Source organism: Suricata suricatta, chromosome 11 (genome assembly GCF_006229205.1).
Source record: "Suricata suricatta isolate VVHF042 chromosome 11, meerkat_22Aug2017_6uvM2_HiC, whole genome shotgun sequence".
Lineage (NCBI taxonomy): Eukaryota > Metazoa > Chordata > Mammalia > Carnivora > Herpestidae > Suricata > Suricata suricatta.
In genome coordinates, this window is record NC_043710.1 from 58,139,177 (window position 1) to 58,154,310 (window position 15,134).

At 58.7% G+C, this 15,134-nt stretch overlaps 1 protein-coding gene across 1 annotated transcript in view; it reads left to right on the top strand.

Annotated features, from left to right (window-relative positions):
• Nucleotides 1-15,134, top strand: part of CAPN5 (calpain 5) — a 52,428-nt gene that overhangs the window by 13,077 nt on the left and 24,217 nt on the right. The window contains exons 2-3 of the mRNA XM_029914664.1: nt 3,784-4,027; nt 9,911-10,042. Of these exons, the coding sequence (XP_029770524.1) occupies nt 3,863-4,027; nt 9,911-10,042 (297 nt within the window). The 5' untranslated portion in view covers nt 3,784-3,862. The remainder of the gene's footprint in view (nt 1-3,783; nt 4,028-9,910; nt 10,043-15,134) is intronic.

Here is a 15,134-nt window from a genome sequence, read left to right on the forward strand (position 1 = left end):
GAGCCAGCTCTCCAAGAGCTGGAGAAGGGCTGGCTGCCACAGGGAGTGCCCCGGTGCAGCTGTGAAGCGCCCGAGATGGTGGGGGTGTGGGCGCTGCAGTGGGAGTCGGAGGGGGGACAGGGAGAGGCCTGGTCCAGTGGGAAGGGGCAGCCCCCTGCCTTCAGGACCGGAGAGTTGGTGCAGCTCTGAAGCGGAAAGCTGACACTCTCTGGTAGTCCCTGCCGCTTTTTGAGCCTGGTTCTCCCACCCATGAAGGGATTCCTACATCCCCTGGGGCGGCTCTCTCAATACAGATGTACTGAATCTATCTCCCAGTGCTGGGCCCTGGGGTTACAGAGAGGAGTCCGACATGGCCCTGCCCTACAGGGGGGTAGGCTGGACCGGGAGATGGATAAGTCCTATGCACACGGGGTACGATGTAATGGGCGCTGTCACGGGGTTTCCTGGACTGTGGAAGGGGAGAGGAGACAGGGGTTGGGGGGTGAGGGGGAGGTACTTGGGCTGAGCCTTGAAAGGTGACCAGGTCTCCAGGTATGCACATGTGGAAGGAACACTGTGTGCGCTGCCTCTGAGTAAACAGCTGTAGGAACTGCAGGGGGCCCATAGCACTGAAGCTGGCATGGAGAATGGTAGGGGTGGGGTGAGCATGGCAGGGGCAGAGGGAAGAGGGCTGCTGAAGGCAGCTGTCAGTGTGGGTTCACACCCAGTGCAAAGGCGTTCAGAAGCGGGATGTGCTGGGCTCCAAACTCAGGCCCAGAGATAGAGCCCCAGATCTGGAAGCCGGCTTTCCTGACTCTGGGTTTATCCATGGCCTTCAGCAGTGATGGCTGCAGCTGTAGGGAGAAGGGCAGAGCTCAGAGGCTCTTGACTCCGTGACCCGGTGGGGTTGTTGACCCAATGGGTGGAGTGGGAGGTGACCTTGGGCCACGCGGAAGGTGTGGGAGGACAGTCGCCCTGAGGTTCAACCTGTGCAAAGAAAGGCTGGGGCTGAAGAGCCTGGCTGGCTTAAGTAGGCTGGGGCAGCCTTGCTGGCAGGGGTGAGGCTGGAGAGATGAGCCGGGGCAGACCTTCAGCCAGGACTGGCCCTGGGTTCAGCCAGGCTTTCCTCTTAATGCCCTCCCCGGGAGCAGAGCCTCCTGGGAGCATGACCACCATGTGGCGCGGAGGGACCACCAGAACCTCATTCTCCGCTCACCTGGCGGTGCTGCCTCAGCCAGCTTGCTCCCTCTCCCTGGCCCCTCTGGGCTCTGAACTTGGAATTGCTAGGGCTGATTTCTGGGATCCTGCTTTCAGCTTCTTTGATCTAATTCTTGCAGCTCTAATTGCTTCCTGGCCAGGTCCTGCTGGAACCTGTGATGCTAATGAGTGGCTGTGTGCCAGAGCCCAGGGACTGGCTCTCCAACCTCCCCTCTTCTTTCCCTGAGGCCTCCCAGGCTGAGTGTTCTGGGCCTTCCTGGAAGACAGCAGGGCCAGAGAGGTTAAGTGGCTAGCCCAAGGTCACACAGCAGCAGAGCATACAGGGCCCTGTGTCTTGGTGGCCAGGAACCGTGTGCCTTCGTGCTCTCCCTGTTGCCCCTCCGGGTTCCACTCTCCTCCTGCCCTCCCTGCACCTCCGTTTCTGGTTGCATCCCTCATCTATCCCTTCCTGTGAACTTGGCTCCGCCAGGGTGTGTGGAGTCAGCCCTTTCTCCTGCGCCACAGGGTCACCAGGCCAAGGTGGAGGCACCAAAGATGTGAGTTCAAGTCCAGACTCTGCCATGGAATGGAGCAAGGCTCCTCTCCTCAATGAGTCTCAGTTTTCTTTTCTTAAAAATGGATGCAGTGGGGCACCTGGGTGGCTCAGTCAGTTGAGCGTCCGGCTTCAGCTCAGGTCATGATTGCACGTCCGTGTGTTTGAGCCCTGCGTCGGGCTCTGTGCTGACGGCTCGGAGCCTGGAGCCTGCTTCAGGTTCTGTGTCTCCCTCTCTCTCTGCCCCTCCCCGCTCATGCTCTGCCTCTCTCTGTCTCAAAAATAAATAAAACACTAAAAAAAAAAAAATGGATGCAGTGGAAGTCTTGTCCAGCACTGCTTGCCAGTACTGCACACGAGCCTCCTGCCTGCTGGTTTGCACATGGCAGGTGCTGGAGAGATGGTAAGGAGGCGTGACTTGTCTCCTTCTCTTTTCATCCCCCCCCTTCCCCCGCCTGCTAAGCAAGTCTTCTCAGCAACACCATCTTTCAGTTATGAAAGCAACATTGTTCCCATTGTGGAGCTGAGAAAATGGGCACTCAGAAAGGTTGAGTGACTTGTTCAAGGCCACACAGCAGGTGAGAGGTGCCACTGGGACTGGCACTCACATCAGTCTTGTTTTCAAAATCGTGTTCGCCCCAGAAGCCAGCATCCTTTGCCTCGGTTTCCCTCAGCTGGGCTGGGAGGTCAGGACCTGTGCCACAGTGGGGTTGCCTTGTTGCCCTGGACAGGCCCCAGGATGACTAGACCTGGGCAGGGGTGGTGGGGTGTGGAGCGCTGCCAGCAGCCCAGATGGAGTCTGAGATACAGGGGCTGTCAGATGCCTGGCGGGTCTGCGCATGCGTCAGGGCCTGCTGGCTGCCATTCCCCACCCTGCCCCCTCCTGGAGGGCTTCCCTGGACCTGTCGTCCAGTCTGAGGCCCTTGCGTCTGGTTACCTGTGGCTATAAGCTCAGGGTGGGGGTGGGGGGGTTGCAGGGAGGATGCCGACATAGACAAGACTCCTTTTTTATTGAGCTCTGTGCAGGGGCCGCACGCACAGCAGGAACAGACCAAGGGGACCCTGCTCTCTGGGGCTTTTGGTTTAATGGGTGCTTCTGGTCCTGCTCCTAGGACCCGAATACTGGGGAGGTGTGGAGGGAGAGGAGGGGTTTAGTTTGGTATTGATGGCTGTGGGCGCCCCAGGACCTCCTAGGGGTCGGCTGGTTGGGGGCTCAGAAGAGGGGTCCAGGCCAAATACAGGGAGATGGGGGTCATCAGGCAGGGATGGTGAACAGAACATGGCTTGGTACAGCCCCCCCGCCCCCAGGGTCCCCAGGGGAAGAGGGAAGTCAGAGGTGGGGGGGGGGAAGGGCCAGAACCAGTCACGCCTGGGGCCCCAGATGAGACTGTTAAGGAGTGAGACTCTGGGAGGTCATCAGGGAGAGTCTGGCTTTAGGGATCAGGAGGCGAGGAGTGAGGGATGGGGGGGCATTAGGGGAGGTTAGGTCAGTGGGATTCAGGAGGAGGAGATGTTATTCCAGGAGGCAGCGCTGGAGGGTGGGGCTAATGAATGAATGTAAATGATGGCTGAAGGGGGGCGCCCGCGCCTTCTGAGTGGGACAGAAATGTGCCTCTCCTAGTGGGGAGGGTCCTGGGGAGAGAAGCTTGGAGGCAGTGCTGCCACTTTCCTGTGCGTGTGGCACCAGCCAGGGAGCTGCAGACTCAGCCTTGGCAAGTCTAGGAAAGGCTGATGAGGAAGGAAGGAGCCGGTGGGCATGGCCAGGCAGCCCAGTGCTTGTGCCCTTGGCCTGTTGGCCTGTGGGCTGGCGCCCCGTCTAAGCATCAGAAATGAGAGGATTCAGGATGTGAAGTCAGGTTAGTTGGTTCTTGTCCCTGCTGTGCAAGTAGCGCTGTCTGTCCTCACCTCTGAGCCTCTCAGCTCCTGGCCTGTCACTTGGAGAGGAGGGGCCTGCTTCACAGGGCCATGGGGAGGGAGCTCACAAGGGTCACCTGACTCAGTGTGCCTCGGTCCTCCAGTCCTCAATAAGTGATCTTGCCTTCCTGTCCCGCCAGGTACCCCAGCAGCCATCCACGTCCCCACCTACGCTCTCTGCTGCCTTGTCTGGCTTCCCTTGCTGGGGTCACCGCCACCATGTTCTCATGTGTGAAGCCCTACGAGGACCAGAACTACTCGGCCTTGAAACGAGCCTGTCTGCGCAAGAAGGTGCTCTTCGAGGACCCCAACTTCCCGGCCACTGACGACTCACTGTACTATAAGGGCACCTCGGGGCCCACTGTCAGGTGGAGGCGGCCCAAGGTCAGTGTCTGGTCACAGCTGGAACTGAGGCGAGCCGTCTGCAGGGGACAGGGTGGAGGCTCCAGGTAGCTGAGAAAGCGGGGGACCCTCCTGCTGCAGGGTTCCATCTGGATAGGGAGCACGAGCATGGGCCCTAATCCCGTGGCCACCACGGCCCGGCCGGACTTTGACCCTTCTCTGGGCCTCAACTTTGTCACAGGGCAGATGGGGCCCTCGTGCCTGCCACCCTTCTCCCAGGGTGATTTTGGGCAAAAAATGAGGTGAATGGGGATGTGACCTGTGTTTAGTAAAATGTCAGTGAGTTAGTTAGTAGAGTGTCACTCTGTTAGTAGAGTGACGTTGAAGTGTAAGGAATTTGCTGATTGTTTTTGTGATGATTTTGAAATAGCCATTTGCTACAAATGAAAGGATTTATTATGATAAGTAATTAATAATAATAGTAGTAAAAAATACTAGCAGCTCACAGGGCTGTTGGGAGCATTAGAAGAGATAGCACACGAACTGGGAGGCCACAGGCGCTGAGGCTGTCACATGGACGGACGTTCGTGCAGGGGACTGTGCTGTGTCCGTGAATTGGAGGAGGCATCTCACAGCTAAAGGGTGAGGAGCACAATGTGGAAAGGGCAGGAGACTCGAAACCCTGAGGCTTTTTGGGACATGGCAGGAACATAGGGGACCAGGAAGCCTGGGTCCTGGGGCTGGGGGGGTGCTGGTGTGCTCTGGGGCAGCGGGAGCCCTGGAAGGGGAGGCTTTCGGTGGGGTGTGACAGGGTCAGATTTGGGCTTTACAAAGTTCTCTCCAGCCTCCTAGACATTTTAGGAAAATGGAATTTGGTTTTCTCCTAGGCTATGATCTCCAGTCCCTTCCACCTCAGAAAATCCTGTGTGTTTTGTTTTCTTGGACTGGGGTGCCCGAGAGGTGGAGGAACTAAGGCAATGCCCTGATTGCCCAGGGAGCTGGTAACAGTGCCAGGCTGTCCCATCTCTCCTCGCCCTCCACTCTGACACCAGATCTTTGACCTCAGCCCTGTGAGCTGCCTTGGTTCTCCAGAACTCCCAGGAGCCTGCTGGCCACAAGATTCCTGCCTCTCACGCCCCCTACCCCCACGCCTTCCTCTCCCTCCTTTGTCTCATGGGTGGGGAAGGAGGCCAGCCTCAAAGGGCCTTTGTGAAGCTGTGTGTGTGTGTGTGTGTGTGTGTGTGTGTGTGTGTGTGTGTGTGTGTGTGTTGTGAGGGGGAGACACTTGAGCTCTCTGCCTTCCTCACTCCACCCCCTGGCTGCCCTTGTCCTGCCCTCTGGCCAGCACCCAGACGTTTTAGATCTGCGCCTCTGGAAGGAGGCTGGGGAAAGTTGGGTTTGCCATGCTGGAGGAGGAACTGCCATCCTGGCTGGGCTCAGCTTCCCCCTGCTGTGTGATCCTGGTGGAGCCACCTGCCCTCTCTGGGCCGCTTTCCCTGCCAGTTGGGGAGTCCTGCCATGCCACCTTGTCCTTCACTGCCTTCCTCACTGAGCTTGGTGTCTGGTCCTTTCTAGACACTGAAAGAAAAGGAGCAGTGCTGCCCCTGCCCTGGAAGTGGAGGCCATGACGGACGGCGCGTGGTGGTTGGTGTCGAGAGGGAGATCCCTGAGAACAGCCTGGAGGTGGCTGTGGGGGATCGGTTCTGGGTTTGGGAGGCAGCTCAAGGCCAGGCACGGCTGAGTGGTGGTGGATGAGGAGGTGAGGCTGTGTGGACCGGGGTGCGGACGGTGGGTGTGTGAGCAGTGCCCGCTGGGTGGTGAGGGCTCGAGGACTGGGCGTGCCCTCACCGCTCTGTCAGGATGGGCGGTTGGTGGAACAGGAAGTCAGGCCCGGCTTGCCTCAGGCGGATGGGGCGAGACCAGCCCAGTGGGGTGACCGTGAACTCCCAGCTGCTTGGTTCTTGGCCAGTGAGATGGAACTTTGTCCTGAGGCAGCTGTGTTTCCATGGAGTCCTACTTCCTGGGGCCTGTGACCTGACTGTTTACACATAGAGCAAAGAGCCCTTTCTGGACAGCCCCCGGGAAGGCCTTCTTTGCCCCATCTCACCGTCAGCCCCTCTCTTTTAAGTTGGTCGGTATCTTGGTCTCTCTGTTTTTGAGGATCTCCTCAGTCAGCCTCTCTCCCTGCTGGCTGCCCTCTTGCTTTCTCCCAAAATGGAACGAGGGGGTTGGTTTTTGATTCAGATGGACTTGACCCTACCTCCCAGGAGGGTTGTGGGAGGTGTGACCTTGGCCTTAATTGCCGCATCCATAAGTGGGGAGAATAACTTGCTGATCATGGTTTCTGGAGGCTGAAACGGCTTGAGGTATCTGTGACTTCAACACGTGGGAGGCACATGATGAACCAGCTCCCTCTTTCACCCGTCTGCTCCCTGCCAACCCTGTGTTGGGGACCCAGAGCTGACCCTGCCTAGAAGGACCCAGGTCTTGTGGGTGGGGCCAGGCCTTGTCCACCTCACTGCCCACCCAGGGCACCTGTCTTAGGCCCACACCGCCGGGTTCATTGTTTCTTTGTTCCTTCCAGTTTGGCAAGGCCTGCTGGCCTCCCCCACAGGCCTGGCCAGGGAGATAAGAGAGACTGTCAGCAAGGCCTCTGGCTCTGGGGGATGTCCCGAGAGTGTGGAGGTATGAAGGGCTGCCTCCTCTGTCAGGTGCAGGACCTTAGAGCCCCCTTTCCATCTCTGTGGGGACACAGTCCCCCTGTCCCATCTGGCACTCAGCCACTCTCCATCTCTGGAGCTAAGTTTGCATGCAGGTCCTTTGGTGGAACCAAGAAGGGAATAAGTAGGGGTTCCACAAACAGATGTGTCTTAGAACCCCCCTGAATTCTCCCAGGGTGGGCTGGGGACCACCCTGGGCTTGTGTTCATCATGCAAGCACTTGGAGAAGACCCTGGTACTTGGCTGTGCTGGAGAGTAAGCCTTTCCGTGCCATGGAATGGATAGCTTGGCCAGGGCCAGCTGCCTGGGCCTCTGCCCTGCCCAGGAATGGTTCCTTCTGCACATGTGCTCAGGTGGCCTTGCAGACAGGACTGCTGTGGGAGGAGACGGGGAACAGGGGACAGGGGACAGAGAGGCAGGTCTCCTGCAGTGGGGGTGGGGCACAGGCTAGTACTCCTGGGAACCTGCCCTTTTTCCCTGTGTCCCAGGCAGAGAGACTGCTTCCTTCCTGGGCCTTTCCCCCCTTCCTGGGCCTTTCTTCCCTTCCTGGGCCTTTCTCCCCTTCCTGGGCCTTTCTCCCCTTCCTGGGCCTTTCCCCCCTTCCTAGGCCTTTCTCCCCTTCCTGGGCCTTTCCCCAGGGGTGTGGTTGACGCCTATCCTGATCTCAGATTCCCACAGGGAGGTGATGGAGGAGCTGGGTGGAAGGGGAAGGCAGAATGTGCCCTGGGTCTGCTGTCTTGCTGCATTCCTCTTTGTGCCCCAGGGCTGCAAACCTGAGGCTCTTGTGCCCCAGAGGGAGATGGTTCCGGGCTATGACCTGTGTCCGGTGGAGCCGGTCTGACAAGCTGAAGGCTGATAGGTGAGAGGTGACTGCAGGCACAGAAGCCCTGGGAGGCCCAGCCCCAGAGAGAAATATGTGGAGCAGAGGAGCTGTCACCTCCCAGCCCTGCAGGACAGGTTGGCCCGGGCTCACAGCAGATGCCTTTCCGGTCTAGTCCCGCATTCCCCTTTGCCGTCTCTCGCTTCCAGAATCCTGCCAACAGCCCCAGCAGAACCTGACAAGGCCTGCTCCTGACACTGGTAGTGGGGTGGGCCAATCGGGCCTGGGCCCTGCCCTGGAGCTCGCAGGCCGGTGGGGTGGCCCAAAGGCAAACCTCAGTGTGAACAGTGTGACAGGGAGCCCAGTGGAACATGGTGTCAGGCGGTGTGTGTCCCAGCTCTGTGGCAGGATCCCATCTTGGGGTGAATTTGGAGTCAAGCCTCCTAGTCATCAGGCCTCTCCATGCCTGCTCTGTTGGTGTCACCGCCTCCAGGCAGCCTGGGTTCCTGCTGTCATAGCTGTGCTGCCGTGGAGGGTCACAGTCAAGCTCTTCCTCCTCAAGGGCCCTCCCTCGAGCCAAGAACTTCCCCCTGACTAGCTCTGCGCCTCCTTGATAGTCCAGGGAAGGTGGAAGACCACACATAGGTCTTGAGATCCTGGCCCTGATGACCTTGAGAGCTGATGGGCAGTCCTGTCTCTGTCCAGGGCCTTGGCTGGGAAGATCTGCAGGGGAAGGGTACTAGGAGGTCTCTGCAGACCCTGGTGATGCCAAGTGGCGGCCTCCTTTCCTCCGCGCTGGGGATGTGGCCAGGATCTGTGGATATGAGGCACCCCTCCACCCCCACCCGCCTGCCCTTCTAGGGAGGCAGCTGCTAAGTCATGGCTCCGGCTGGCTCCAGTGCTGGGCGGGTGTGGGCCAGGGCCTAGGAAATAAGATAAGGAGGGCAGCGTGGAGGGAGGGAAGGCCTCTTCCTGCCCATGCTTTCTGCTAGCACAGCCTCACAGTGTTTCCATGACCTGGGGCACCACTACTCAGAACTGTGGCAGCCCAAAGCCTGCCCTGTGGGGAAGCCATCTTGTGGCATGGCTCTGGGTCACCCTGGAGTCTCATCTGGAGCTATTTACGCCCTCAGGGCAGTTTTGGCCTTTAATCTGGCCCTCCAAAACCCAGGTTTTCCCAGGCCAAGGTGACAACAGTTGCCTCAGTGAGTGAGCCCTTTGCCTCATTTTCCCTGCCGAGTGCCCGGCTTCTGTAATCCCTGGAATCCTTACACAGCCCTGTAGGGATAATAAGCCGCTTTGTTTGCACAGGTGAGGAGACGGAGGCTGGAAGAGGTTGGGGCTAGTTACATAGCCAGTAACTGGGAACCAGGAATTTGAATCCCATCTTCCCTGTTACTTCTACTGGCCACATGCCATAGGACCTCAGGAGCTGGGTTGTGATTGAGCCAGTGGATATGGCGGCAGGCCCAGCTGTGTGTCTGGGGCGTGTTGATCAACTTCTCAGTTTCCTCATCTGTACAATGGGCACAATGCCCACCCCTCAGGATCATGGTGAGGATTGATCCTGGTGCCAGCAGGATGCATGGCACATGGAAGGTGTGTCTCAGTGTTCACCCCCTCCCATCGTGGGGAGCACTCACTCCCTCAGCTCTGTGGAATAAAGATGCTTCAGGACACAGGTGGGCACATGCATGCCCCAAGCAGAGATCGGGACTGGGAAGGGGAAGAGAACTGCCATCATGTCTAGCCCTGCCCCCACCTGACCCATTGGGCCACACTGGATGCACGAAAGCCACTTCAGATATGGCTTGCTGTGTGCCCTTGACAAATCACTGCCCTTCTCTGAACCTTCATTGCTCATCCATAAAATAGAACAAGTCCACACTCCTGGGGTGGGTAGAGGATCCAGTGAGACAGACTGACAGTGTGCCTGCACAGGGCCTGGCATGGTCAGCTCCCTGCCTCTCCCCTGCCTTGGCCACTCATTCACCACCTGTGGGTTTGTAGTTTGTCTCCCTGCTGGGCCCCCACCCTGTGGATCAGCTGGTGTGGGTGCTGCAGGGCTCCTGGTGCTGGAGGATGAGGAGGATGTAGGGAACTGACCCCTTGCTGGTTGGGGAAGACCACGGAGGGCAGGAAAAGGGGGTGCCCAGGGTCCAGTCCCCCAAAGACCTTCCATAGCATCTGATCATTTTCGAACCTCTGGCAGAAGGGTAGCGTTCTTCAGCCCGAGGACGGGAGAAGGGCCTTCCAGGAAGCACCTCAGCCGGTAGGAGCTGGATTTGGAGAAACCAACTGGCCACGCCAGGGGCCCCCTGGTCTGTCAGGGGAGGGGGTGAGCCTCCATGCTGACAGTGAGGTCTCCTCTTGGCTTCTCTGCAGGACATATGTGAGGACCCCCGCCTTTTCGTGGATGGCATCAGCTCCCATGACCTACACCAGGGCCAAGTGGGCAACTGCTGGTTTGTGGCGGCCTGCTCATCAATTGCCTCCCGGGAATCCCTTTGGCAGAAGGTGAGGAGGTGTGGGGTGGGGCCCTCGCTGCTGGATAGGGGAGGTGCAGTCTGAACTTGAAGATGGGACTTTATGAACACCTGTCTGGGGGCGGGGAGCGGGGTGACAGCAGGGCTCCCAGCATTGGCGGAGCAGCAGAATGTGGATGTGTCCCGATCCGCCAATTGGGGGCCCACAGTGTCCCTGGAGCCACTTGGGATATGCATGGGTGGAATGGGGAAGCTACCTGAACCATGTGCAGTGTGACGACCCCACTAATTAGGGCTCAGGAGACCCCATGCCAGTACCTGCTGTGGAGACTTGGCCAGTCCTTGCCTCTGTTTTCTCACTTGTGCGGCAAGAGTGGTGCACGTGATTTTTTTTCCGGATTCTTAGTTCTAAGCGCCTCGGGTTTCTGAAAGAACAGGCTCTGGTCCTGACGCTCCGCCCTCTTGTGGCAGCACTCGGCAGTGCAGCCCTCTAACCCCACACTGAAAGTTCCCTTCCTGGGTAGGTGGGCGTGGAGGCCGGAGTAGAGACTGGGCTCCTGGTCTCTAAAGAGTAGTAGACTGGGACTTCATCTTGGGTTCCTGTGCCAGCAGATACAGGTCATTGCCCCTTGCTCACCCCTGTCCTTCCTGTGAGGAGCTAGTGGCAGGGCTGACCAGCTCTGGGCATCTCGGCCTAAAGGCTTGGGTTGGAGCCCCCGCTGCCTCACCATTTGGTAGCTTTGTAATTAGCTCTGGTTCTCATCTGAAAAACCAGGATAGGAGGGAGTTTGTTGGGGCAGAACGAGATACTAGTCTCAGGGTGCCGTGCTCAGTGAATGGTGTCTGCACTGCTGGTGTTAGGATAATTAATACTCGTAGAGCATAGTGGGTGCTCCCAGGCAAGCAGGGAGCAAGGGGCAGTGCGTTTGTTCTCATTGTCTGAGGCGTCCCTCGGCCATCAGGGGGAGCTGTGCCTTCAGCCGAGGCTGGGACTGTGGCAGGTCCTCCACTCTCATGTCTTCTGCACGGGGGTGTGACCTTAACAAGCCACCCTAGGGTGGGTATCCCTGGAATCTGGCAGGTGCTGGAGGGGCCTCAGAAAAGGCCACGCTGCAGCCTACAGACGTGGGGAGTTGTAGGATGTCCAAGCTGGGAGGGCCTCAGAGAGCCGCACATAGGATCATTTCACTGAGGTTGGGGCTCAGTGCTGTTCTCTGGGTGTAGACCTGTCCTCACCCCCCTGCCTCCAGGCTCCAGCCCCCTTCTCTGAGCCCACAGCAAGGTTCTTCTGCCTCTGAGCCCACCCCTAGGTTGGTCAGGGCTCAGTCTGGGGCTGGAGGTGGCACACAGGAATCCTTCTGGGCTGGCCCTGCACTCCCACCCTGCCCTGTAATCACCTGTTTACCTGTGGTCTCCTTTGTTGAGACAAGTCCCCCCACTGGGCAAAGCTGGTCCAACTGTATTTTCTCAGTGAGCCCAGCAGGAGCCTGGCACAGAGAAGGCTCAAGGCTCAAAAAAGTTTTGAGAGCAGAGTGCTTCCCCAATTTGTTGGACCCAGCTACTGGCCAGCAGCCCCATGGCCAGCCCTCCTACCCTCCTTCTCCTGGAGCTTTCAGTGGGACCAGAGCCTGGCCCGCTGTGTCCCCCGTCCTGGGCTCTCTGGCCATTTGTAGGGAGGAGCCTCGGCTTGCTGTGGGCCCGGGCCTGGGCCTGGTCTTGGGCAGTGCCCTGGGGCAGCTCCCCATATCTTGAGTGGAGGAAGGGGCCCCAAACCCAGAGGCAGGAGGCCCATCATCCATACTGTGGCAGGTCTGTGTTCGTCTCTGGGCCGAAGTTTCCATCTGCAGGATGTCAGGGCATCTGGCCTGGCTGGTCTGGAGGCTTCAAGGGCCAGGAAGCTGATCTCCAGGAGCGCGGGTCCCCAGGAGGCTGGAGCAGAGCAAGGTGCTCTCGGCTAATTGCACTCTGCCTCCGGGTGCTGCTGTGGGGACAGCTCCCGGGTCCTAGAAGGAGGTAGGAGGCCCCGGGGAGCTTATTACTGTGCCTTACCTCCCCTCCTGTCCCTGCTGACCGGCCCTGTTGTTGTCACCCCTTACTTGAAGGCCCGTTGCCCTGCAGGGCCTCCCCTGCCCTGCCCTGTTTTCTCCATGGAACAGGGGTGCTTGGCCTCAGTGCTTACCCTACCCCCCAGCCTCCTCACTCACAGGGACACTCAACCTTACATGCTGCTACATTGTGCCTTCAACACACATACCCCTTCCTCCAGGACGCCACCCCTTTACCTCTAGTTCTTGATGCAGCCTGAGGCCGGCGGGCACAGGATTTGAAACCAGCCAGGCCCAGGTGTGATTCTGGCTGGGTCCCTTGTTGTCCCGTGCCATTGGGCAGATCAGGTTCTTCTCCTCGCCTCGGTGTAAACCTGACCTTTCTAGTCCCCAGAGTTGTAGGAGGAAGAGCCTGTTGGGGGGAGAAGCATGTGGCATTTCACAGCAACTTACACGTGTTAAATCCTTCTGCCCCGCTTCTGTGTTCCCCGCCTGTTTCTCTGTTCTGAGGCACCCTTGGCAGTGGGCCTCCCTGTCCTGTGGGATTCCGGGGAGGGGCATCATGGTCTCCCCACCTTGACTGTACATCCTCTGAGGGCGGGACAGTGGGCTTCCGGTGGCCACGTTTTGTGGGCCAGAAATCAGGATGTGACGGTGGAGTGGGCCATCCTCACTCGAGCCTGACCTGGCTCAAGCCAGACCCAAAGGCCTCTGTGAGCTCACGACCCCCAGCCTGGTGCCCCCCAGGCCTGATCCCTGCCCCGAGCCTCTCTGGCTGGAGGAGAGGAAGAGAGCAGAGCGGAAGGGAGGGTCTGGATGTCCGAGAGGGGAGTGTTGGGGGGTGGCTGGTCCTGGGGCTTGGCCTAGGAGGGGCACCTGGTGGCTTGGGCTCTTTTCGAGTTCTATTTAAAACGGTTCCCATCCCACCCCGGCCCCTGTCACACACACAATCCCTGCCCTTTAGCTCCGTGGCCGTCCACTCACCCCAGGTAACTAAGCACGAGCGATGCCCCAGAGCCATTCTAGATACTGGGGACAGAAGATCTGAGCAAATGCAGCGTTGCTTAAGGTTCACTTCAGCCGGAAGCAGCAGTGTTAAGGGGTTGCTGTATCTCCTTCTCCTCTGGTTTTCCGGTCGGGGTTAAAGGCGTTTGTTTTGTTTTTCAGCACGTAGTTTTGCAGTCGCATACACAGCTTGGTTACTTGCTCTTCTCCAAGCATCCCTACGCCAGGTTTTCGTGGGTCTTTCCAAGGTGTGTGGGGGCCCAGCAGAGATCTGTGGATGGCAGGGGATGCCCTCCTGCAGCCTCCTGCCCCCTTCCTCCCCTCCCTTTCCCCTTGGGCCTTCCTGGCCTCCCGTTGTCCCTCCCTCCTGCCCCGCCTATCTGAGGCCCAGACGACTTCCACCTTCAGCCTCCTCTGGCCCGCCCAGGCCGAGACCAGGCTCTCCCCGGGGCCGTGCAGCCTCTGGATCCCCACCGGTAGAGACTGAACACCTCTCCCAGCATCCTGCAGGTCCAGAGATGGGGGCGGACATACCCTCTTTCCTCAGTGCGGCTTCCAGACTGCACCCTCCACTTGTAAACCCCTCCGGGCTTGTGTAGTTCCCCAGCGCCTCCCCCGCCCCTCGTGCACCAGCTACCAGCTACCACCCAGGGACCAAGGGCTCCGCACCTCCGATTTCCCAGCCTTTTCCACCCCACATCCTGCCGTGTCCCAGGGATTACTATGCCCGTGCGGCTGGCACCCCGCCCTCAGCTTCCCAGTCTCAGAGCCTGTTTGCATCCCTGTCAGCCTTTACCCTCAGCCACCCTCACCTTCCAGGCATCTCCCTCATCCTGCACTTTGACACACCCCTGTCCCCCAACCTCATTTTTGGCTTCAGTCATGTCTGTGCACTCCCCCATCTGCGTGTCTTCTGGTTGTCCTTGGCCTTGGGCCCTATCACATCCGTTCTCTTATCAGCGTTATTTATTCATTTATTCACTCAACAAGCATTTTCTGAGGGCCTCCTATGTGGCATGCTCTGTTCTGGGTGCTGGCCTAATTTAACAGGGATTGCTCAGCCATGTCCTTTCCTCTCCTCACCCCTGCAGCTGCCAATGTTCCGTGAGGGTCAGGCAGTTTGACGTCTCGCATCCTCTCCAAGACCCTGGGTCGCTACCCGCGACCCCCAGATCTGACCTCAGAGCTTGAGGTCCAGCTGCTCTGTCCCCATTGGCGATGCCTTGTTGTTCGTGTAGCCCAAGATCCCACTGACTGATTAAGCCTCCATCTAGCTGTAGACTGTGCTTGTGGTCCTCTAGACCCTTCAGATTGTTTTCAGTTGTTACTTTGGCCTGTGCCTCTGTCCACTTTTCTGTGTGTGGCATGTCACTGCAACTTCCCCCCTCCCTACGCCCCTCCCAGCTGTCCTCCAGTTCTTCCATTTACTGCACTATAATAGCAAAGCTCCTGATTCCACCTCAGGCACTGGAGTTAGAGACATTTGTCAGATTCTTCCTCCAATTCTAGTCTCCTGGGGGAAACTGAGGCTGGATATGGCTGGAACAGGTGGTGGGATTTTAGGGGGAAGACACCTGGGTGTGGGGCTGCCCTGTGGTGCAGTGTGGAAGCAGGGCCAGCAGGCAGGAATCATGTGGGTCAGTGATTCTCCAAGCACAGTCCTGGACCGGCAGCATGGACAGCACCTGGGAGGCTGCTCGAAGTGCAGATTCCTAGGCCTTATCGGCCCTGACAAATCTGAAGTGCGGGAGGTGGAGCCCAGCAATCGTGTTTTCAGTCCTGCAGCTGATTCTGATGACCTCTGAAGGTTGGGAACAGGGGTTTGGGTCAGAGATGGCGGTGGCCGGGCCAGTCCTTGTCGTGGGGCTGGGGGGAGGGTCCTCAGGGTCCCCGGGAGCGGGACTGAAGGCCTTTCGGGTAGTGTGGAGTGGTGAGGGTGACTCCTGCAAGGTCTGGCTAGGGTGGCTTTACATCTCAAATCAGCAGGCCTCTCCTTCCTTGTTCCCCCCACGCTCCTGCCAGGGTGTCCCCAGTAAACCTCTCCTTATAGTGAGTCGCTGCTCCCCACCTCCC